Source organism: Capsicum annuum, chromosome 7, assembly GCF_002878395.1.
Source record: "Capsicum annuum cultivar UCD-10X-F1 chromosome 7, UCD10Xv1.1, whole genome shotgun sequence".
NCBI lineage: Eukaryota > Viridiplantae > Streptophyta > Magnoliopsida > Solanales > Solanaceae > Capsicum > Capsicum annuum.
The window spans coordinates 66,537,098-66,561,607 of record NC_061117.1 but is presented as its reverse complement, the minus strand read 5'-3'; the positions used below and the strand labels follow the sequence as shown (position 1 = coordinate 66,561,607).

Here is a 24,510-nt window from a genome sequence, read left to right as displayed (position 1 = left end):
ACTATTTTGATGGAGGACAGACAAAACCAGAATAACTGATAACAGAATAAAAGAAACTTTTAATAACAGAAAGATAAAGAAAAACATGAAGTACAATACATAAACACTTGCACATAGAAGAGACCTCCTCCTTGAGTTTATCTCATTTGCTTCACTATCACAGACTCACTGACCAGCTTTCCCCTGTGACCTACATCCTCTAATTTACATGTCTTCCTCATTCCCCAACTTTCCCTTCCACTGTGCGCCCCTCCCCCTCCCAAAAACCCAAATCCAAGAGCTTCCATCATCATAAGTGCAGATCATGTTTTTTTATGTCATGGGAGGTACAGTTGCAACATCTCGTCAAAGATAGATAGATTAAGCTGATTGACAACACGTATTGGCCAACAAAATTCAAATTTTAGGTCTTACACTATGTTTGACTAGAATATGGGGATAGGGTGTTTTTTTTGGGGGGGGTGGGGGGGAGTGGTGTTTGATTTACTTCCCTTACTTGTTCAGTACTAGCTGAAAAAGAACTAGTATATATTTTCTTCTTCCTTTCTGTCCAATTTTGGAAGGAGTAAAAAGAACATGAAGAATGAAGTACAACCCTCCACTTTTTCATTTACCTCTAGTTCATTAGCTAATCGAGCAAGAGGAGTAACTCTTACCTTTCCACTCTTTCTCCCGCTCAACCAACTGTTTCTCCTTCTAGCCCAACAAAAAAAATAAGAGACTACCAACATCTCAGAACTTCCCAGCAAATAAATGTATAGGAAATGGATCCTAGAAACTCAAGAAGCTCTCCACAGCAATAGCAATGATAGTGTTCATATTATCTTTCCCCAGCTTCTTTTAAATAGTTCAGTTCAGAATCTTAAAGGAAACTATTTTGTATCATGGTTCAGCCATTATCTTATCCCTGTATTTTAGTTGTTAGTTTTGTAATTTTGTTATCATGATATGTATATGATCTAAAGCCAATTCAACGATTCTCTATGAGGAAAAGGCGTCTACAATTTTTCTCTCATATAGAAGAGTGGCGGAAGCAAGTGGGGGTCGTAGTGCTAGCTTCCGCCGTCTCTTCTTTATAATTTCTTATTTCTTCCGTTTTAATTTATTTGTCTTATTTTTTTAATTTGATATGTATTTAAAAATTACAAAAAATTATTTTAAATTACATAATTAACGGCTTAAAATATTTAACAGCTTTTAAAAATTTTAATTCATTCTTCAAATACTATCACATTTACATAAGACAGAAGGAGTAACATATATTATTCGAAAATTAATTAGTAGCAAGTACTATAATTCACATTCTCTTACATAGAAGAGAGATGGAAGAAGGTGGAGGTCGTCCTGCCAACTTCTGCGGTCTCTTCTTTATAATATCTTATTTCCTCCATTTTAATTTGTTTGTCTTATTTTTTAATTTGATATTTATTTAAAAATTATACAAAATTATTTAAATTACAATAATTAACGGTTTAAAATATTTAATGGCTTATAAAAATTTTAATTCATTCTCCAAATACTACCACAGTTACATAAGACAGAAGGAGTAACATATATTATTCGAAAATTAATTATTAGCAAGTACTATAAATCTCAATAATTAACGAAAAATATGTAAGAACTATATATAAAAAAATTTATATAGTTATGTAAAATTCTATCAGTGTAACCTAAATTGAAACAGAGTGAGTATCATATATTATCTGAAAGTTATGCAGAAATATTATAAATCACAATAATTAACAACTTTAAATATTTAAAAATCATACAAAACTCTTAAAATTATATAAAAAATTTGGTTGACTCTCAGTGTCACATAAATTAAACGACAAGAGTAACATATATTATCTAAAATTTATAATTAAATAAAAAGGTATTAAATATCATTATAATCAATAATTTAAAAAAATTTACGGACCATAAAAAAAAATTTAATTGACTCTCAAAATTCATTTGTATCACAAAAAAGGTAGCATATGTTGGGCCCGTGCAAGCAGGGGCTCTTGTGTCTAGTATTAAGTAGATATGAGTGTGAGTTGATGCAAAAGGAAAAAGAACGAAAAAGATGGTGTATTTAGCACAAATGCTTCATCTCTACACGAACTTAAGAAATGTTTGGTGAAGGACAAAGAGTGATACAGAGGCATATCTTTTCTTCTCTTTTTTTGATAACCGTGGTGTCCGGCCATCTTGCGCGCACCTCGACTAATATCACCGAATATCCATCACCTCCCACCAACAATAGGTTACCTACTCCTTGGACAAATGGGAAGAAACAACCACATGTTCAAAGTCCCAGAGATCCTGCAGTCTGCGGGCCAGAATTGCATTTTCTCATCCTATCAAGCAACTAAAAGTATCAACAAAGAATTGGATTGAGTGAAAACCTGCTGCAATAAAGTGTCAAAACTTGACAAATGGTTAGCCACCCTTTGATATTCCAGTGCTCCTCCAAGGATTAGGAGTCTAGGCCTTTCTATTTTTGAGGTCATTCGCCGGTGCGCCACATTTTTCTTACAAACAATGCCTTTAACCACCGTACTAGTAAATAGCATAAAGGAGAACTTTATCAGGAGAAGGAAAATAAACTTAACAATACTTGCATAGTATAGTATGACCCAATAATTTAATGGAAAAATGAAGCACAGCAATGGCAGCAACTAAGAGAAGGAATCATTCAACAGGATTGTCAAATCGTGATGGAAAAATTAACATTTGGCACCAATTCAAACACCTAACTTAAAACCTATGCAACCATAAAAATAAGCAACTTGAAATTTTGATTCCTGCATCACAAAGCCTGCAATTATTTGGTTGATACTGAAAAGCAGTTGCAGCACGGAATAGGAGTCTAATCAAAGACAAATTGGAAGTCCATAACTAGAATAAACAAGTATCAAGTTTGAATGCAGGGAGAACAATGAATTAAGCTGCAACGTTACACAAAAAGAAAGTTTATTTGCATATGAGGTGTTGAAAGCTAGGTTTTCTTTGTAATTCTTTTATGGAGAGGATGAATAGAAAATATATGAGAGTTTGATTTAGGTACGACAGAAAGCCACATGGTCGGGATGTAGAAAACCTTTCTCTAGGATGTCCACTGGCAATGCATTTAATCTTCACATATCCACAAGGATCCATTCCTCCATTCTGACTCATGTCAGGCTTTAGGAGTGTAGCAGCTTCCCAGGATAACGATGTGACTATCTCCGACCAACTCTCTTTATTATCCTCCTCAGCTGGAGGAATATGTTCAGCTTGCAAAAGCTGCACAATCAAAAATTTAAAATGTCCATCAACGACATTTTTCATGGCCTTTCTATGTTCCTCGGTTGACCTATTATGGTACTCTCCACTAGCTAAGTTGCATGATGAGTACATGTAACCCCATTCCCCTGGTGCTTCTTCACTACCATCATCATCCTCGTCAAATAAAAGAGATTCTCTATCATCCTCTTCTGTTTCTGGATCTGGTGGCAACCAGAGTAAATAACTATTCTCAAAATCAACAGGTGCATTATCTGTATCATTCACATCATGAGAAGGAGGCCCTTCACGCTCAACACCATCGACACAAGTAGCTGTTTCTTTTGCAAGTTCTTTCATCCCTTCTGAGTTCTTCCATTCACTGTTCTCTGTCAATGATGAGGAATTTACACTACTTGATTCAATCTCAGCAGGTTGATCATTGTTTGGTTCACAAATATTATTCATCTCCTTGTAGTTGAAAGCACCATAAAAGACATCTGTTGGATTAAAGTGTCTTGGCTCAGAATGTGATCCACAAACACCATAATCATCATCCTCATCATCACTCCTGCCATACCAATCCTAAGTAAGATAGCTAATTGAAACATACACGGGAAAAAAACATATTAGCCTAATAATAATACATGAAAGCAAGTAAAGTAAAGGTTTGATACAAGTATTTCATCGCATCTATCTTTCATGACAATACTATACATGCTTGGCCCATGCAAATAATCCAACCTACAACTCAAAGGGTGCAGCACAAAAAGTAGAGTTCTCCTCTCTCCAAAATCCTTAAACTTTCTACTTGGCAGAGCCACAGAAGTTAATGAACAACAAAAACTTGGTCAGGATCCAAATATGGCGTCAGTTGTGGGTCCTTTGTACTTGGATAGGATGAGGTGGGTTTGTATACCTCAGTATTCCAGTATTGGAGCTAACAGTAAACTTGAGTTTCTATAACCCGCTAATGACAAGATCTAAATTGGGAATAACCGAATAATTATTTTTAGCAAACACACTCGAGACCTAGAGATTACAAATAAATTAACTTATTTTTGTTCCAAAAAGATTTTTACTCGACTGCAATACAAGGTAAATGAACTTGCATAGTCCCAAGAAAAGCTGGTATGAGCGCAAACATGGGTCGTTATTATTAAACAAACAGAATGGACAAGCTATCGTACATGGCCTGGGTACATTACTGTTGATCGATCATACGGATTTCCTAGCTTAATTATTGCCAAAATAGGAAAAGGAATAGAAGTTGTATATGGTATCCTACCTGAAAAAGGATCGTAACGTAGTGTCTTTAAATAGGACTCAGTTTAATAATGTAAAAAAACACAATTCAATGACAGATTTCTCCTTCATTTCTCACCTAGTATCAGAGCATTAGCGAGATGTTCAATGACAGATTTCTCCTTCATTTCTCACCTAGTATCAGAGCATTAGCGAGAAACATCTGGGACAAGAAAATAGAGTGATTGTGCATCAATTTCTGGTGACTGTACCGGTTGTTTGCGCCGTCTTCTTTTTCCTTCAGTGTTGTGCGAAAACCAACACCACCACATAATTCATCATCGAACGGCGCGAAAACCAACACCACCACATAATTCGTCATCGAACGGCGACCAAACCCCAATAAGATTTTCCAACAGTCGACCCAGCACGCACCGCCCCTACACGTTCCGCCAGAAGCTAGGTTCCAGCAAGCGAGCTCACGTTGCGAGCCATCCGTGGCTTTAAATAGACCAATGTTCGAAAGAGTAGAAGAAGAGGAAATGAGTTGGGCTTGTGGTCTTTGGGTGATTTCTCGCCAAAGAGCATATTCCACAATCTAAGGTGAGAATTTAGGAAGTTTTGAGTCAAGTATACTTGATAAATGCTAGCTTAACATCCACAAACATTTGATTTGTCAAGAAATCTCAATCACCCCAAGAATTCTTCAAGTCGAGATTTTCAATATCCCTCTTCAAGAGGTAATTCCACCGCCCAATTTTAACTTGTACATAAATGAGTATGTTGTAGATGAATGTGAGTACAAATCATGATTGGATCGGAGTATTAGTTGACACCTAAAAGTGTTGCTAAACATGGTTAGATAGTTGGGAAGTAGACGAATATGACTTAAGGGATTAGTAAATGAACATTTTAGTAACTTGAGTGACATTAATAACCCATTTAGTGCCAAGATGGAACTCACGGAGTTGGATTACGATATTTATGAGGGGATGCATGTTGGCGTAACTAGTAAAGTTGTTGCCATGTGACTTGGAGGTCACGGTTTCGAGCTGTGAAACAGCCTCTTGCAAAAATGCAGGTAAGGCTGCGTACAAAAGACTCTCCTGGTCTAACCCCTCCCCTTCCCGTACCCCGCGCATAGCGGGAGCTTAGTGCACCGGGCTAGCACTTTTTATGAGGAGATGGATGTTTGGGAGCCTTAAAGCCAATGTTCGAGCCTAAATGAGTCTTGTTGAGTTTGAATACACATGAATATAAAAACTGGTTATGTTGACGTCGATGAGATTTCATTGGAAGTGTTGGAACGTAGTTTGAATTGTTGAGACTAAAGGATTTACTTTCCGCCAGGCGTCCTCAAATACGTGTTCCAATGATTGTAAAATGCTCTTTTTTAGAATGTGAATACACGTTTGTAACGGCAAGCATGTATTTTACTCAACTTCATGCAAGTTTTCGATATACATTTTGAAATGTTATCATTAGGACAGAAAATAATCCGGTGTCATGCAGATGATAGCAAAGCTAACCTCGAATGTCGAATTCAAAAGACTTTACAAATGTTTTGCTTAACTCATGAAGTTTGCAACTACTATGATTATAAATGTTAGAGACATGATTTATGGACCATATGCATGGTTTCTTAAGTATCGTCTATTATCGAGTATGTCTGTGCTCAGGCTCGAAGTTAATGTCGTTCTTCATTACAGGTATATGTATGACCAAAGACGATGCTCCGACACTTTGTAGCATGTTGCAAGATCTCTCTCTTATAGGGAGGGGTCCTATTTTTAAAGCCCTCTTTGCTTCCCTTCAGATTTTCGAGGTGTAAGATTTGGCGATCACTGGTACTAGTGTCCTTTCTGTTGGGTTGCATTCCAAAATTGTCTTGTTACGTATTTCAGTGCTGCTATCATGTAACACCCCGATTTTCTGGAACCGGAACGCCACACGGTGCTCATGATCCCGTAGGACCACAAGCTAACCCTTTTCTGATATCTGTACCTAAGCACTGTATAATATTCTGAAATAAATGCGGAAAACTGGCGAAAACTAGCCATAAGGTTCAAATATCGAAAAATACTCAATACTGAAAACTGAATACTAATACATCTGTCCGAAAAGCCTCTAAACTTGTCTGAACTGTGGAGTTGATGGGACAAGTCCCTGTTAGCATGATGTAAATATTGTATATTAATGTAATCATATATTGTTGTATATTAGTGTAATTACATAGATTTGATTTAGTAGTTAAAGCGAATAATAGTGACTTTAGTAAGAGCAGATTTGGTGGGATAGAATAGCGGATTTAGAGGGATAGAAAAGCTGATCTTTAGGGATAGGAAGACGGATCTTTAGGGATGTAATCATTGAATATTTTCTATTTAATGACAAGACTCTTAAAATTGAGAGGCATTCAGCAGAAAATTGACATGGTATCAAAGCCTTCTCTTGGCTGTCTTGTTTCATAGAGTTCATTTGTGGTTTCTTTCAAAATTTATTTTGAAAATTTCTGTTTTTGTTGATTGTTCCTCGACAATTAACACCTAGGACTTTGATCTTGGTCATTTTGGTTGTTCTTTTTGAGTTAGTGTTTCTAGTTTTTATAATTATAAGTTCATATCAGTTTGAATCATTCAGTGTTTCACTGGAAAGAATTTTTCGTCATGGGAGTTTCAGTTTCAGTTATTTGTCACCGGAAAATAACTATCAGGCCATATAGATGGAATCGATCCTGCTCCTACTGATCCTACAAAGTTAGGTAAATGGAAGATTAAAGATGCTCGGGTGATGACATGGCTTTTAGGGTCAATTGACCCTCTTATTGTTTCTAATCTCAGGCCTTACAAGACAGCTAAGGCCATGTGGGATTATATACAAAAGGTTTACAACCAAGATAATAGTGCCCGGCGCTTTCACTTAGAGTATGAAATTGCTAATTACTCTCAAGGAGGTCTTTCTACTCAGGATTATTATTCTGAATTACAGAACTTATGGGCTGAATTTACGGATATTGTTTATGCCAAAATACCTTCCGAATCTCTCTCTGTAATTCAGCAAGTTCATGAGCAAAGCAAGCGAGATCAATTTTTTATGAAAAGACTTTTGCACCGGTAGCAAAAATGACGACGGTGAGAACTATTGTTGCCACTGCTGCTTCACAAAACTGGACTCTTCATCAAATGGATGTCAAAAATACTTTTCTTTATGGTGATCTCAAAGAGGATATTTATATGAAACCTCCACCAGGTTTGTTCTCATTGCCTACATCAGATGTATGCAAGTTGAAGCGATCTTTGTATGGATTAAAACAAGCTCCCAGAGCTTGGTTTGACAAATTTCGGTCTACTTTGCCACAATTCTCTTTTGAGCAAAGCAACTATGACTCATCTTTGTTTCTTCGGAAAACATCCACAGGTTGTGTTCTTCTTTTGGTACATGTCGACGACATTATTATTGCAGGAACTGATTCTTCACTAATCACTAGCTTGCAAAGCAACTTAAGGATTCTTTTCATATGAAAGATCTTGGTACTCTTACATATTTCTTGGGTTTGGAAGTTCATCGTGATTCATCAGGTGTGTTTCTAAATCAACACAAATATACCCAAGATTTGATTTCTTTGGCAGGTCTTTAGGATTCCTCCACTGTGGATACTCCATTAGAATTGAATGTAAAGTATCGCCGAGAGGAAGGTGATCTTCTTCCTGATCCAATTATATTTCGGCAATTAGTTGGGAGGTTAAATTACCTTACTATTACCAGGCCTGATATCTCTTTTGTAGTTCAACAAGTTAGTCAGTTCATGCAAGCTCCCCGTCATCTTCATTTGGTGGCTGTCCGTCGCATCATTCGATACCTCCGAGGAACATCTAATCGTGGATTATTCTTTCCTATTGGTTCGTCTATTCGTCTTAATGCTTTTAGTGATTCTGATTGGGCGGGATGTTCTGACAGTCGTCGTTCGGTTACTGGTTGGTACATGTTTCTTGGAGAGTCTTTGATATCTTGGAAGAGTAAGAAGCAAGACCGCGTGTCAAAATCTTCAACAGAGGCTAAATATCGAGCAATGTCTACTGCTTGCTCCGAGATTGTATGGCTTCATGGACTACTTGCTGAGATTGGATTTCCTCAATCTAATCCTACTCCTCTCCATGCTGACAATACAAGTGCTATTAAGATTGCTACTAATCCAATTTATCGTGAGCGGACCAAACACATCGAAGTAGACTGTCATTATATATGAGAAGCTGTAGATAAAGGTGTCATTACTCATCCGCACGTGTTCAGTGATCTTCAAATAGCTGATGCATTTACAAAATCAATGGCACGACAACGACATCAGTTTCTCGTCGGTAAATTGATGCTTTTTGATCTACCAGCATCAATTTGAGGGGGATGTTAGCATTATGTAAATATTGTATATTAATGTAATCATATATTGTTGTATATTAGTGTAATTACATAGATTTAAAGAGAATAATAGTGACTTTAGTAAGAGCAAATTTGGTGAGATAGAATAGCGAATTTAGAGGGATAGAAAAGTTAATCTTTAGGGATAGGAAGACGGATCTTAAGGGATGTAATCATTGAATATTTTCTATTTAATAACAAGAATCTCAATATTGAGAGGCATTCAGCAGAAAATTGACAGTCCCCAACTAACTCCGTCTACTGAAAATAAACTGAGTCTAATGCCACAATAAAATAAGGATCATCCTCGAATGAAGAGCACTCACTGCTACGTTTACTGCTACTGACCGAGTCTGGACTGCTAAGGGTGCTCTGGATCTCGCGCTTCGGAACCTATGGTATAAGACACCATAGCGCAAGAGAAAAGTATGCGTCAGTACTTTGAATGTACTTGTATGCTAGATGAGATAAGGCTAAATGCAAGGGCTTATGCATGAACATAGCTTAACTGAATAACATGAGAGTACTGAATAAGGACATATGCATGAATGCACAAACCAAAACTGAAATCGCAGTAACACTGAATACGAACTCTAAATACTGGTTTCTGACTACTGACTTACTGATAACTGAGTCTACTAGTACTCATGCCTGAGTTTACTAATACTGAGAGACAGAATAACTGAATCTATTGAGATTGATGTCTAATCTTGTTGATACTGATACTGATTTATTATATCTGAGATCAAGCCTATATAACGGGTGACCTCTGAGTTTACTGGTAATGATGCCTGATACTTGATAAACTGAATCTGAGATCAAGCCTATATAACGGGTGACCTCTGAGTCTACTGATAATGAAATTGATTGTCTGAATTTGAGATCAAGCCTATATAACGGGTGATCTCTGAGTCTACTGATAATGAATATGATTGTCTGAATCTGAGATCAAGCCTATATAACGGGTGATCTCTGAGAGGTAAAGCCTAGTATAACGGGTGACTCCTCAGCTGAATTCTTTTACAGAGACTGAATCTGAAACTGAGACTGTGTGAGGAAGTCATCTAACCGACATGCCCCTTCTAGCTTCTTTGGGGTCCAACCTGTAACCTCAGTTGGAAGGGTGTCAATACCATGCCACGGGTAAAGACACTTCTCTCTGAACCCAGGATGCCATGCCTAATATAACGGGTGACACCTGGTTGGAGCCAAGCCTAATATAATGGGTGACCCCGGGGAGGTAGTAAAGCCTAATATGACCGGTGACTCCTCATCCTGCGCTGGCTACGCAGTTCTGGAGTGCAGGGATTGTTAATAACGACTCTGCCTAAAATAATGGGGAAGCCGTCATCCACGCCCTCGCTCAGTACTGAATCCCACTCCCAACTGAATAGACACTGAACTAATCCCTAGACTGTTCTAGACTGAGCTGAATCTGTTACTGGTCATCTTGCTTGACTAAGCTGATTGAATTTACTTGGTTCCGTTATCTGACGAAATGCTACTGAATTCTTGTTAGCTTACTGAGCTTCACTGAAGTCTGAACTGAATATTGGATACTACTGAATACTATTGAATCGGAACTGAATACCGAGTTGGATTAGACTGATACTGAGACTGAATTGAACTAATACTAAGATAACTAAATTTTCTTAAGTTCTGTACTGGCTGAATTCTACTGATCATAGCACGACTGAAATTATCTTGAGACTGACTCGACTCTAGACACGCAGCTAAATTTTCGGGTATAAATACCCCAGGACTCGATAGCATAAATAAATAATACAGGACCACACTTGAGCATCATGACAATGGACTTTCATTCACAACACAATCAATATGATATCTCGTCAATCACTTGAATGTTATAAACATGTAAACGTACAGGGAATGCATACTAATACCTCATAGTTGTTCAATAAGGAATACACATGGATAAGAATGCATGCAACTTATCATAATACATTTACTAAGGAATTTCAACAAACGCTTGGCCTGCACTAGTTATCACATAATTCGGGATTTCATGCTTAACATACTAAAGTGGGCACTATTCTGTTTACTTAAGCATTCTATCAAACATATGGGGAGCATGCTATGGTTATACCACAGATTCTACACTTAATTATCATGAATACATCAATATCATGCAACTTGAAGACGGTTTATCATGAACATCATACAATTCATCACATACTAGAATCAACTCTTGAAATTGGTAGTCTAAATCATGAACTAGAACTCAATAATAACATGAACTTCAATTTCAATTCACATGAATCATGAAAACTCATAAACATAAGATCTTTGAATTTAGAAAAGGATTCTTGAACTTCTTGGGTGGAAGGAATCCAAGAATCAACATCTGCATATCTTGTTATATGATTCTTGGAAGATTTACAGAGGAATCTTGATGACTTGGGTCTGGAGCTATGAACCCTAATGGTTGTTCTTGAAGAAAATTGAGAGAAAACTAGTATATTTGTGTGAAATAAATGAGAAATCTCGTGTTAAAGAGTATATATAGGGGTAGCAAAATGACCGTCTTGCCCTTGGAATTAAAATCTGAAACTGAAAAAAAATCCCGATTTTACATGCTGGCGCGATGCGCCATAATCGCGCCAGCTTACTGGAAATTGGACAATTGGGAAACTGAGCATTGGCGCGACGCGGTGGAAATCGCGTTGCCACCTTAGTTGCGAACTGGAAAGCCACCGCGACGCGGTGGAATCGCGGAGGCTTACTAGATTTTGACAATTGCCATTTTGGCTTGCTCCGCGACGCGCTAAAGTACCAGGTGGTACATTGTCTCACTAAAATGGTTCTAACTCTTCACCCGAGTGTCGGATTTGGGCAAATTTGGTATCGATGGAAAGCTTATTCGATTTCCCACGGGATAAAAAGTCAAAATCTTAAGAATTTCACATGGAATAAAATATATTCATCTTTGAAGCAAGATCTTTGATGTTCGAGAGACGAATTTGAACTAGGAAAAGGGTGGGGTATTACAATATCTCCCCCTTGGGAACATTCGTCCTCGAATGAGACTGATTAAGCTGAGAATACTAGCAGGCTGAACTTACTTGCTGGACATGAACATGAGAAACATGACTATATGACTGGAACTACTGATATACTGAAATTTCATACTGAACATGCATATCTGATGCATGGAATACACGACTGAAGCTACTTATAAGCTGAATTCTCATAATGGACATACATATCTGATGCATGGATTCTTGACTGAGTTGTTCTCGTGAATGCATGACTGAATACACTGATAAGCTGAGCTTTTCTACTGAACATGCATATCTAATGCATGAATACTTGACTGAACTGACTTTTGAAAGCTTGACTGATTATGCAATGATAACGGATGCTAGCTTTGTGGGAAACGTCTGAACATGCAACTGAATGGGTTTAAAGAATTGAAAACATCTGGGAATCATGGGGTATCTCCCCCTTGGGACACTATGTCCCTCTAAGAACGCTTACTTCACCGAAATATTGAGGCGATGCACAAGACACCTACAAACTGAATCATAACTGAACCTCAGAGAGCTGAAACTAATACATGACTCATGAACTGAACTTATCTTGCAACTGCTAGGACTTTCCACCTTGGAATAGTTATCTTTCCTTGAGATTTCAGATTGTATGACTAGATGGAAAGCTGAAAAAACAAACTACACGAATCTGACTGTCTGACTTGCTGGCTTAACTGACTAACACATGCTAAAACTTATACAACTGAAGTACATCTTCTGCACTCTTTCAACTATACTCTCCTCTTTAGCTTCAAGTCATCACCATAAGTCTGAGAACACTTTACTAAACTCTGAACTGAACTACAATCAATCTACTCTAAAGTCTGGGGCATAATAATGCACATGAATGATAAACTTATCCGGAAAGTCTGCACCTGAAAGTATAAAACTCACTGCTAATACTATCTTCTGGAATACAACTCATAACATTCTTTAGTTTCTGCCATCATCATCACATACCTCCATCCCTTTTCGACACATGCTTGTCTCGCTAAACACATCATCTGTTTCTGTTCCTTCATCCACTGTTCAAGCCTACTGATTTACCTCTTATACAACTAACCCCATGAATACACAATCTGCTCGATATGGTTAACGCTATCCCAACTCTACTACTGCTAAACTCCTGGGTTCATGCTTCTAACTCTAGGTCATATGCTATCATAGGATTCTGAGAAAGGATCTGATGGAATACTGCTGAGCCTGTGGGCGATCCCATAACTGTCTGCAGTGCAGGGACGGTCTAAGAAAGCCCTATCTCTAGGACTTTAAGCTTCACTGTTTTTATTACCTTGAAGGTAAGGTGGAGTTGACATGAGTGGAGCATGCTGAGAATCTACATAACTTTCTTAGAGGACCTTTCTATAGCACGATCTGAGACATGAAAGAAGGGAAACTTTTCTTATAGCCTCCTATACATAAATAAATGTAGCGCGCAACGCACCCATGCACAAGACTCTACTAGATGCGGCTTATCAGACTTCCTAGGACACTATTGAACCTGAGGCTTTGATACCAAATTTGTAATGCCCCGCTTTTCTGGAACCGAAACGCCACACGGTGCTCATGATCTCGAAAAACCACAAGCTAACCCTTTTCTGATATCTGTACCTGAGCAATGCATAATATACTGAAATAAATGCAAAAAACTGACGGAAACTTGCCATAAGGTTAAAATATCTAAAAATACTCAATACTAAAAACTGAATACTAATACATCTGTCAGAAAAGTCATTAAACTTGTCTGAACTGTGGAGTTGATGGGACATGTCCCCAACTAACTCCGTCTACTGAAAATAAACTGAGTCTAATGCCATAATAAAATAAGGATCATCCTCGAATGAAGAGGACTCACTACTACGTCTACTGCTGCTGACTGAGTCTGGACTGCTAAGGGTGCTCTGGATCTCGCGCTTCGGAACCTATGGTATAAGACACCATAGCGCAAGAGAAAAGTATGCGTCAGTACATTGAATGTACTGGTATGCTAGATGAGATAAGGCTAAAAGCAAGGGCTTATGCATGAACATAGCTTAACTGAATAACATGAGAGTACTGAATAAGGACATATGCATGAATGCACAAACCAAAACTGGAATCGCAGTAACACTGAATACGAACCCTAAATACTGGTTTCTGAATACTGACTTACTGATGACTGCGTCTACTAGTACTGATGTCTGAGTTTACTAATACTGAGAGACAGAATAACTGAATCTATTGAGATTGATGTCTAATCTTGCTAATACTGATACTTATTTATTATATCTGAGATTAATCCTATATAACGGGTGACTTCTGAGTTTACTGGTAATGATGCCTGATACTTGATAAACTGAATCTGATATCAAGCCTATATAACGGGTGACCTCTGAGTCTACTGATAATGAATATGATTGTCTGAATTTGAGATCAAGCCTATATAACGGGCGATCTCTGAGTCTACTGATAATGAATATGATTGTCTGAATCTGAGATCAAGCCTATATAACGGGTGATCTCTGAGAGGTAGTCAAGCCTAGTATAACGGGTGACTCCTCAGCTGAATTTTTTTACTGAGACTGAATCTGAAACTGAGACTGTGGGAGGTAGTCATCTAACCGACATGCCCCTTCTAGCTTCTTTGGGGTCTAACCTGTAACCCCAGTTAGAAGGGTGTCAGTACCGTGCCACGAGTAAAGAAACTTCTCTCTGAACCCAGGATGCCATGTCTAATATAACGGGTGACACCTGGTTGGAGCCAAGCCTAATATAACGGGTGACCCCGGGGAGGTAGTAAAGCCTAATATGACGGGTGACTCCTCATCCTGCGCTGGCTACGCAGTTCTAGAGTGCAGGGATTGTTATTAACGACTCTGCCTAAAATAACGGGGAAGCCGTCATCCCTGCCCTCGCTCGGTGCTGAATCCCACTCCCAACTGAATAGACACTGAACTAATTCCTAGACTGTTCTAGACTGAGCTGAATCTGTTACCGGTCAGCTTGATTGACTGAGCTGTGATTGAATTTACTTGGTTCCGTTATCTGACGAAATGCTACTGAATTCTTGTTAGCTTACTGAGCTTCACTGAAGTCTGAACTGAATATTGGATACTACTGAATACTATTGAATCGGAACTGAATACTGAGTTGGATTAGACTGATACTGAGACTGAATTGAACTAATACTGAGATTACTGAATTTTCTTAAGTTCTGTACTGGCTGAATTCTACTGATCATAGCACGACTGAAATTATCTTGAGACTGACTCGGCTCTAGACACGCAGCTAAATTTTCGGGTATAAATACACCCAGGACTCGATAGCATAAATAAATAAGACAGGACCACACTTGAGCATCATGACAATGGACTTTCATTCACAACACAATCAATATGACATCTCGTCAATCACTTGAATGTTATAAACATGTAAACGTATAGGGAATGCATACTAATACCTCATAGTTGTTCAATAAGGAATACACATGGATAAGAATGCATGCAACTTATCATAATACATTCACTAAGGAATTTCAACAAACGCTTGGCCTGCACTAGTTATCACATAATTCGGGATTTCATGCTTAACATACTAAAGAGGGCACTATTCTCTTTACTTAAGCATTCTATCAAACATATGGGGAGCATGCTATGGTTATACCACAGATTCTATACTTAATTATCATGAATACATCAATATCATGCAACTTGAAGACGGTTTATCATGAACATCATACAATTCATCACATACTAGAATCAACTCTTGAAATTGGTAGTCTAAATCATGAATTAAAACTCAATGATAACATGAACTTCAATTTCAATTCACATGAATCATGAAAACTCATAAATATAAGATCTTTGAATTTAGAAAAGGATTCTTGAACTTCTTGGGTGGAAGGAATCCAAGAATCAACATCTGCATATCTTGTTATATGATTCTCGGAAGATTTACAAAGGAATCTTGATGACTTGGGTCTTGAGCTATGAACCCTAATGGTTGTTCTTGAAGAAAATTGAGAGAAAACTAGTATATTTGGGTGAAATAAATGAGAAATCTCGTGTTAAAGAGTATATATAGGGGTAGCAAAATGACCGTCTTGCCCTTTTTAATTAAAATCCGAAGCTGAAAAAAAAATCCCAATTTTACATGCTGACGCGACGCGCCATAATCGCACCAGCTTACTGGAAATTGGACAATTGGGAAACTGAGCATTGGCGCGATACGGTGGAAATCGCGTTGCCACCTTAGTTGCGAACTGGAAAGCCACCGCGACGCGGTGGAATCGCGGAGGCTTACTGGATTTTGACAATTGCCATTTTGGCTTGCTCTGCGACTCGCTAAAGTACCAGGTGGTACATTGTCTAACTAAAATGGCTCTAACTCTTCGCCCGAGTGTCGGATTTGGGCGAATTTGGTATCGATGGAAAGCTTATTCGATTTCCCACGGGATAAAAAGTCAAAATCTTAAAAATTTCACATGGAATAAAATATATTCATCTTTGAAGCAAGATCTTTGATGTTCTAAAGACGAATTTGAACTAGGAAAAGGGTGGGGTATTACAATATCTCCCCCTTGGGAACATTCGTCCTCGAATGAGACTGATTAAGCTGAGAATACTAGCAGGCTGAACTTACTTGCTGGACATGAACATGAGAAACATGACTATATGACTGGAACTACTGATATACTGAAATTTCATACTGAACATGCATATCTGATGCATGGAATACACGACAGAAGCTTCTCATAAGCTGAATTCTCATAATGGACATGCATATCTGATGCATGGATTCTTGACTGAGTTGTTCTCGTAACTGCATGACTGAATACACTGATAAGCTGAGCTTTTCTACTGAACATGCATATCTAATGCATGAATACTTGACTGAACTGACTTTTGAATGCTTGACTAATTATGCAATGATAACGGATGCTAGCTTTGTGAGAAACGTCTTAATATGCAACTGAATGGGTTTAAAGAATTGAAAACATCTGGGAATCATGGGGTATCTCCCCCTTGGGACACTATGTCCCTCTAAGAACGCTTACTACACCGAAATATTGAGGCGATGCACAAGACACCTACAAACTGAATCATAACTGAACCTCAGAGAGCTGAAACTAATACATGACTCATGAACTGAACTTATCTTGCAACTACTAGGACTTTCCACCTTGGACTACTGACTTGCTAGCTTTACTGACTAACTCATGCTGAAACTTATACTTAAGTGAAGTACATCTTCTGCACTCTTTCAATTATACTCTCCTCTTTAGCTTCAAGTCATCACCATAAATCTGAGAACACTTTACTAAACTCTGAACTGAACTACAATCAATCTACTCTAAAGTCTGGGGCATAATAATGCACATGAATGATAAACTTATCCGGAAAGTCTGCACCTGAAAGTATAAAACTCACTGCTAATACTATCTTCTATCTTCTGGAATACAACTCATAACATTCTTTAGTTTCTGCCATCATCATCACATACCTACACCCCTTTTCGACACATGCTTGTCTCGCTAAACACATCATCTGTTTCTGTTCCTTCATCAACTGCTAGGATCACACCTCCTAACTCACATCCACACCTTCACACTTAATTTCCGATCAATAACCTTAAATTCTTGCATGCATTGTTCAAGCCTACTGATTTACCTCTTATACAACTATCCCCATGAATACATAATCTGCTCGATATGGTTAACGCTATCCCAACTCTACTACTGCTAAACTCTTGGGTTCATGCTTCTAACTCTTGGTCATATGCTATCATAGGATTTTGAGAAAGGATCTGATGGAATACTACTGAGCCTGTGGGCGATCCCATAACTGTTTGCAGGGACGGTCTGAGAAAGCCCTATCTCTAGGACTTTAAGCTTCACTGTTTTTATTACCTTGAAGGTAAGGTGGAGTTGACGTGAGTGGAGCATGTTGAGAATCTACATAACTTTCTTAGAGGACCTTTCTATAGCACGATCTGAGACATGAAAGAAGAGAAACTTTTCTTATAGCCTCCTGTACATAAATGTGGCACGCAACACACCCATGCACAAGACTCTACTAAATGCGACTTTTCAGACTTCCTAGGAAGAAGAGAAACTTTTCTTATAGCCTCCTGTACATAAATGTGGCACGCAACACACCCATGCACAAGACTCTACTAAATGCGACTTTTCAGACTTCCTAGGACACTATTGAACCTGAGGCTCTGATACCAAGTTTGTAATGCCCCGCTTTTCTGGAACCGAAATGCCACACGGTGCTCATGATCCCGAAAGACCATAAGCTAACCCTTTTCTGATATCTGTACCCGAGCAATGCATAATATACTGAAATAAATGCAAAAAACTGACGGAAACTTGCCATAAGGTTAAAATATCTAAAAATACTCAATACTAAAAACTGAATACTAATACGTCTGTTCGAAAATCCTTTAAACTTGTCTGAACTGTGGAGTTGATGGGACATATCCCCAACTAACTCCGTCTACTGAAAATAAACTGAGTCTAATGCCATAATAAAATAAGGATCATCCTCGAATGAAGAGGACTCTACTACTACGTCTACTGCTGCTGACTGAGTCTGGACTGCTAAGGGTGCTCTGGATCTCGCGCTTCGGAACCTATGGTATAAGACACCATAGCGCAAGAGAAAAATATGTGTCAGTACTTTGAATGTACTGGTATGCTAGATGAGGTAAGGCCAAATGCAAGGGCTTATGCATGAAAATAGCTTAACTGAATAACATGAGAGTACTGAATGAGGACATATGCATGAATGCACAAACCAAAACTGGAATCGCAGTAACACTGAATATGAACCCTAAATACTAGTTTCTGAATGCTGACTTACTGATGACTGCGTCTACTAGTACTGATGTCTGAGTTTACAAATACTGAGAGACAGAATAACTGAGTCTATTGAGATTGATGTCTAATCTTGCTAATACTGATACTTATTTATTATATCTGAGATCAAGCCTATATAACGGGTGACCTCTGAGTTTACTGGTAATGATGCCTGATACTTGATAAACTGAATCTGAGATCAAGCCTATATAACGGGCGATCTCTGAGTCTACTGATAATGAATATGATTGTCTGAATCTGAGATCAAGCCTATATAACGGGTGATCTCTGAGAGGTAGTCAAGCCTAGTATAACGGGTGACTCCTCAGCTGAATTCTTTTACTGAGACTGAATCTTAAACTGAGACTGTGTGAGGTAGTCATCTAACCGACATGCCTCTTCTAGCTTCTTTGGAGTCCAACCTGTAACCCCAGTTGGAAGGGTGTCAGTACCTTGCCACGGGTAAAGACACTTCTCTCTGAACCCAGGATGTCATGCCTAATATAACGGGTGACACCTGATTGGAGCCAAGCCTAATATAACGGGTGACTCCGGGGAGGTAGTCAAGCCTAATATGACGGGTGACTCCTCATCCTGCACTGGCTACGCAGTTCTGGAGTGCAGGGATTGTTATCAACAACTCTACCTAAAATAACGGGGAAGCCATCATCCCTGCCCTCGCTCGGTGTTGAATCCTACTCCCAACTGAATAGACACTGAACTAATTCCTAGACTGTTCTAGACTGAGCTGAATCTGTTACTGGTCATCTTGCTTGACTGAGCTAATTGAATTTACTTGGTTCCGTGATCTGACAGAATGCTACTGAATTCTTGTTAGCTTACTGAGTTTCACTAAAGTCTGAACTGAATACTGGATACTACTGAATACTATTGAATCAGAACTGAATACTGAGTTGGATTAGATTGATACTGAGACTGAATTGAACTAGTGCTGAGATTACTGAATTTTCTTAAGTTCTGTACTGGCTGAATTCTACTGATCATAGCACGACTGAAATTATCTTAAGGCTGACTCGGCTCTAGACACGCAGCTAAATTTTCGAGTATAAATACCCTTAGGACTCGATAGCATAAAAAAATAAGATAGGACCACACTTGAGTATCATGATAATGGACTTTCATTCACAACCCAGTCAGTACGACATCTTGTCAATCACTTGAATGTCATAAACATGTAAATGTATAGGGAATGCATACTGTTAGAGTATGAGTAGGAATAGGAATAGCATATAGAATCCTATTAGGAAAAGGATTGTAATGTAGTATCCTATTAGAAAAAGGATTGTAACTTAGTATCCTATTAGGCAAAGGATTGGAGAATAGGGTCTATAAATAGGGCCTCAATGTAATAATGTAGTGACAACAATTCAATAATATTTTTTCTCCTTTATTTCTCACATGGTATCAGAGCATGTTAGAAATATCAGACAAGATAACTCAGTCACTGTGCGTCAATTCCGATGATTGATTTGGGTCAATTTTTATTTTGTGGGTTGTGTGAAAAATACAACACCACCAAAAGGATCGGAAAGATCAGGCGATAAAAAACCCGACGAAAACCGTCGGAATATTACCCTCCACGCGCCAGCCGGAATCCAGAAATTCCGGCGAGATTTGCGTCACACACCGGCGCGTGAGCCCATCTCAAATCGATTTGTGAGTTGTTTCTTTTTTTGTTGGGGACGCCGGTCTATTCTGACTCCGACACTTGCTCCTTTCCAGATTCCGATGATTATTTTGAGATTCCGACTGCCGGAACCCTAATTCTAGCGACATCGATTTTTTAGGGGATTTTTTTTTTCAGAAATTCAGATTTGGTTCTTGGAATTTTCAAGTCAAATTCCCAAGATTTCGTAGTGATAATGCCATAGAATACTTATCCTCCCATTTTCAGGAGTTTATGACTCATCAAGGAATCATTCACCAAACATCATTCAATAATATTCTTCTCCATTATTTCTCACATGGCAAAACATGTTGTCCCAAAAACACGAGAGGGATAGAGTAGAGATGTGACTGAGGAAATAGTATGGAATGGGAACCTTATTCTGGATCGAAAATGATGGCATTCTGTTAATGAGATAGCAAGATGTGAGGACCGCATCACCCCAAAAACGCAGTGGAACATGGGATTAAATGAGAAGAATGCGAGTAGTCTCAATGAGATGCCTATTTTTTCTTTATGCTATACCGTTCTGCTGAGGGGTGTATGGACATGATGTTTGAGCTTCCAGGATCTTGGTAAAGAATCAAAGGGTTTCCACTGCCGGCGGGCGGCTATAATCCATTCATGCCGATCGTCTGGCCAATGATTATGTTACCAAAAGTTGGGTCACTGACTCACTGTGTATCTTTCTAGTGACTATTTTCCCATATTTTTGCGTTGCACCATGCATCTGTCCGGTGACTACTTTTTCATATCTATTTTTCTTAGCACCGTACTTCTTTTCGGTGACTATTTTCTCATATCTGATTTGCGTAGCACCGTGCATCTTTTCGGACTACTATCTCATATCTGAGTTGCATAGCACCAAACATCTTTCTGGTGACTCCTCAGATTTAATTTACATAGTTCCGTACGTCTTTTCGGTGACTCCTCAGATCTTTTTCAGTAGGGTCGTGTCAATTTTCTGCTGAATGCCTCTCAATATTTTGAGTCTTGTCATTAAATAGAAAATATTCAATGATTACATCCCTAAAGATCCGTCTTCCAATCCCTAAAGAACAGTTTTTCTATCCCTCTAAATCCGTTATTCTATCCCACCAAATCTGCTCTTACTAAAGTCACTATTATTCTCTTTTACTACTAAATCAAATCCATGTAATTACACTAATATACAACAATATATGATTACATTAATATACAATATTTACATCATGCTAACATCCCCCCTCAAATTGATGCTGGTAGATCAAGAAGCATCAATTTGCGGACGAGAAACTGATGTCATTGTCGTGCCATTGATTTTGTAACTGCATCAGCTATTTGAAGATCATGGGACACGTGCGGAAGAGTAATGAAACCTTTATCTACAGCTTCTCATATATAATGACAGTCTACTTCGATGTGTTTGGTCCGCTCATGATAAACCGGATTAGTAGCAATCTTAATAGCACTTGTATTGTAAGCATGGAGGGGAGTAGGATTAGATTGAGGAAATCCAATCTCAGCAAGTAGTCCATGAAGCCATACAATCTCGGAGCAAGCAGTAGACATTGCTCGATATTCAGCCTCTGTTGAAGATTTTGACACACGGTCTTGCTTCTTACTCTTCCAAGATATCAAAGACTCTCCAAGAAACATGCACTAACCAGTAACTGAACGACGAGTGTCAGAACATCCCGCCCAATCAGAATCACTAAAAGCATCAAGACGAACAGGCGAACCACTAGGAAAGAATAATCCACGATTAGATGTTCCTCGGAGGTATCGAATGATGCGACGGACAGCCACCAAATGAAGATGACGGGGAGCTTGCATGAACTGACTAACTTGTTAAACTGCAAAAAAGATATCAGGCCTGGTAATAGTAAGGTAATTTAACCTCCCAACTAATTGCCGAAATATAATTGGATCAGGAAGAAGATCGCCTTCCTCCCGACAATACTTTACATTCAATTCTAATGGAGTATCCACAGAGGAGGAATCCTGAAGACCTGTCAAAGAAATCAAATCTTGGGTATATTTGTGTTGATTAGAAACACACCGGATGAATCACGATGAACTTCCAAACCCAAGAAATATGTAAGAGTACCAAGATCTTTCATATGAAAAGAATCCTTAAGTTGCTGTTGTAGGCTAGTGATTAGTGAAGAATCAGTTCCTGTAATAATAATGTCATCGATATATAACAAAAGAAGAACACAACCTGTGGATGTTTTCCGAAAAAACAAAGATGAGCCATAGTTGCTTTGCTCAAAAGAGAATTGTAGCAAAGTAGACCGAAACCAAGCTCTGGGAGCTTGTTTTAATCCATACAAAGACCGCTTCAACTTGCATACATCTGATGATGTAGGCAATGAGAACAAACCTGGTGAAGGTTTCATACAAATATCCTCTTTGAGATCGCCATGAAGAAAAGCATTTTTGACATCCATTTGATGAAGAGTCCAGTTTTGTGAAGCAGCAATGGCAACAATAGTTCTCACCGTCGTCATTTTTGCTACCGGTGCAAAAGTCTCTTCATAGTTCACACCATACTTCTGCTTGTTACCAAGAACAACCAACCGAGCTTTGTACCAATCAAGAGTTCCATCAGAATGAAGTTTAATTGAATAAACCCATTTACATCCAATTGGATGGACATTTGAAGGACATGAAACAATATCCCATATGTCATTTTCTTTGAGAGCCAAAAGTTCTTCCTCCATTGCCTTCTGCCAACATTCATGCTTAGAAGCTTGTGAGTAACAAGTTGGAACAGAAATGGTGGATAAAGTAGATGAAAAGCCATACCAATTAGGAGTACGAGATACTCTCGTAGATCGTCGAGTGGGCTCAAGAGGAGCAGGCCTTGAAGAATTCTCAGATTCTAGTTGTGGTGCAGTTTCAGGTGGCGGATCAATATCAGGAGGGTGTAAAGTTGGCCGCCGACGTTCATACACAAATCCGGGTTTGAACCTCTTAGAAGAAGATGACAAATCTTTAAAAGTAGGAAGAAGAAGAGAAGGAGGAGATGACTCAACATGAGTAGGACAAAATACTGATTCTCAAAGAAAACAACATTTCTAGAAACATGAAATTTATTAGAACATGGATCATAACAGAGAAAACCTTTCTGTGGAGTACTATAACCCATAAAAACACATTTAGTAGACTGAACAGAAAGTTTATTACGCTGAGAAGGAGGAAGATGCACAAAACAAATACAATCAAATGTATGAAAATTATCATAGCTTGGATTTTTGTGATAAAGACGAAAATATGGAGACTCAAGATTTAACACTTTAGATGGCAACCTGTTAATTAAATAGACAGCAGTAGACAAAGCTTCAACCCAATATTTAGATGGGACAGAGGACTCAATCAATAAAGTACAAGTGACATCTAAAAGATGTCGATTTTTACGTTCAGCAACCCCATTTTGTTGTGGTGTATATGGACAAGAGCGTTGTGAGACAATTCCTTTGTCAAGCAAAAAATTTTTGAATTCATTCGACATATATTCTCCACCAGAATCAGATCTTAATAATTTGATACAAGTAGAAAACTGAGTCTCCATGTAAGCCAAAAATATCTTGAACATGGAAAATACTTCAGATTTGGTACGAAGAAAATACACCCACGTAAATCGACTATAATCATCAATGAATGTCACAAAGTACTTAAACTGAGCATGAGAAACAATTGGTGAAATACCCCAAACATCACTATGAACAACATCAAAACACTTTGTAGCACGACTACCCAAATTAGGAAAAGGAAGAATTTTACTTTTGCCTAATTTACAAGTAGAACAATCAAATGAAGCAGGGGAAAATTGATTTTTACTTCCTAATAAACCAGAATTTGATAAATGAGACAACAGAATTTGGATGTCCTAGACGCTTATGCCAAAGCTCAGTCTTATTAGCCGTAGAAGTACAAGCAAAAGATATAACAGGAGGAATGGAAAATTGTATAGGAAACAATCTTCCAACTTTAGGTCCCTTCGCGATTATCGTCCCCGACATCTGATCCTGCACAAGACAACC

General features: G+C 38.3%; 1 protein-coding gene across 6 annotated transcripts in view; it reads right to left on the bottom strand.

Moving 5' to 3' along the window:
- LOC107876583 (1-phosphatidylinositol-3-phosphate 5-kinase FAB1B) overlaps positions 1-24,510 on the bottom strand; it is a 69,206-nt gene that overhangs the window by 33,721 nt on the left and 10,975 nt on the right. For all 6 annotated transcript variants that reach the window (XM_047393565.1, XM_047393567.1, XM_047393568.1 and 3 more), the window contains 2 exons: positions 3,083-3,817; positions 2,388-2,541 (listed from right to left, as the gene is read on the bottom strand). In XM_047393565.1, coding sequence (XP_047249521.1) covers positions 2,388-2,541; positions 3,083-3,817 — 889 coding nt within the window. The remainder of the gene's footprint in view (positions 1-2,387; positions 2,542-3,082; positions 3,818-24,510) is intronic.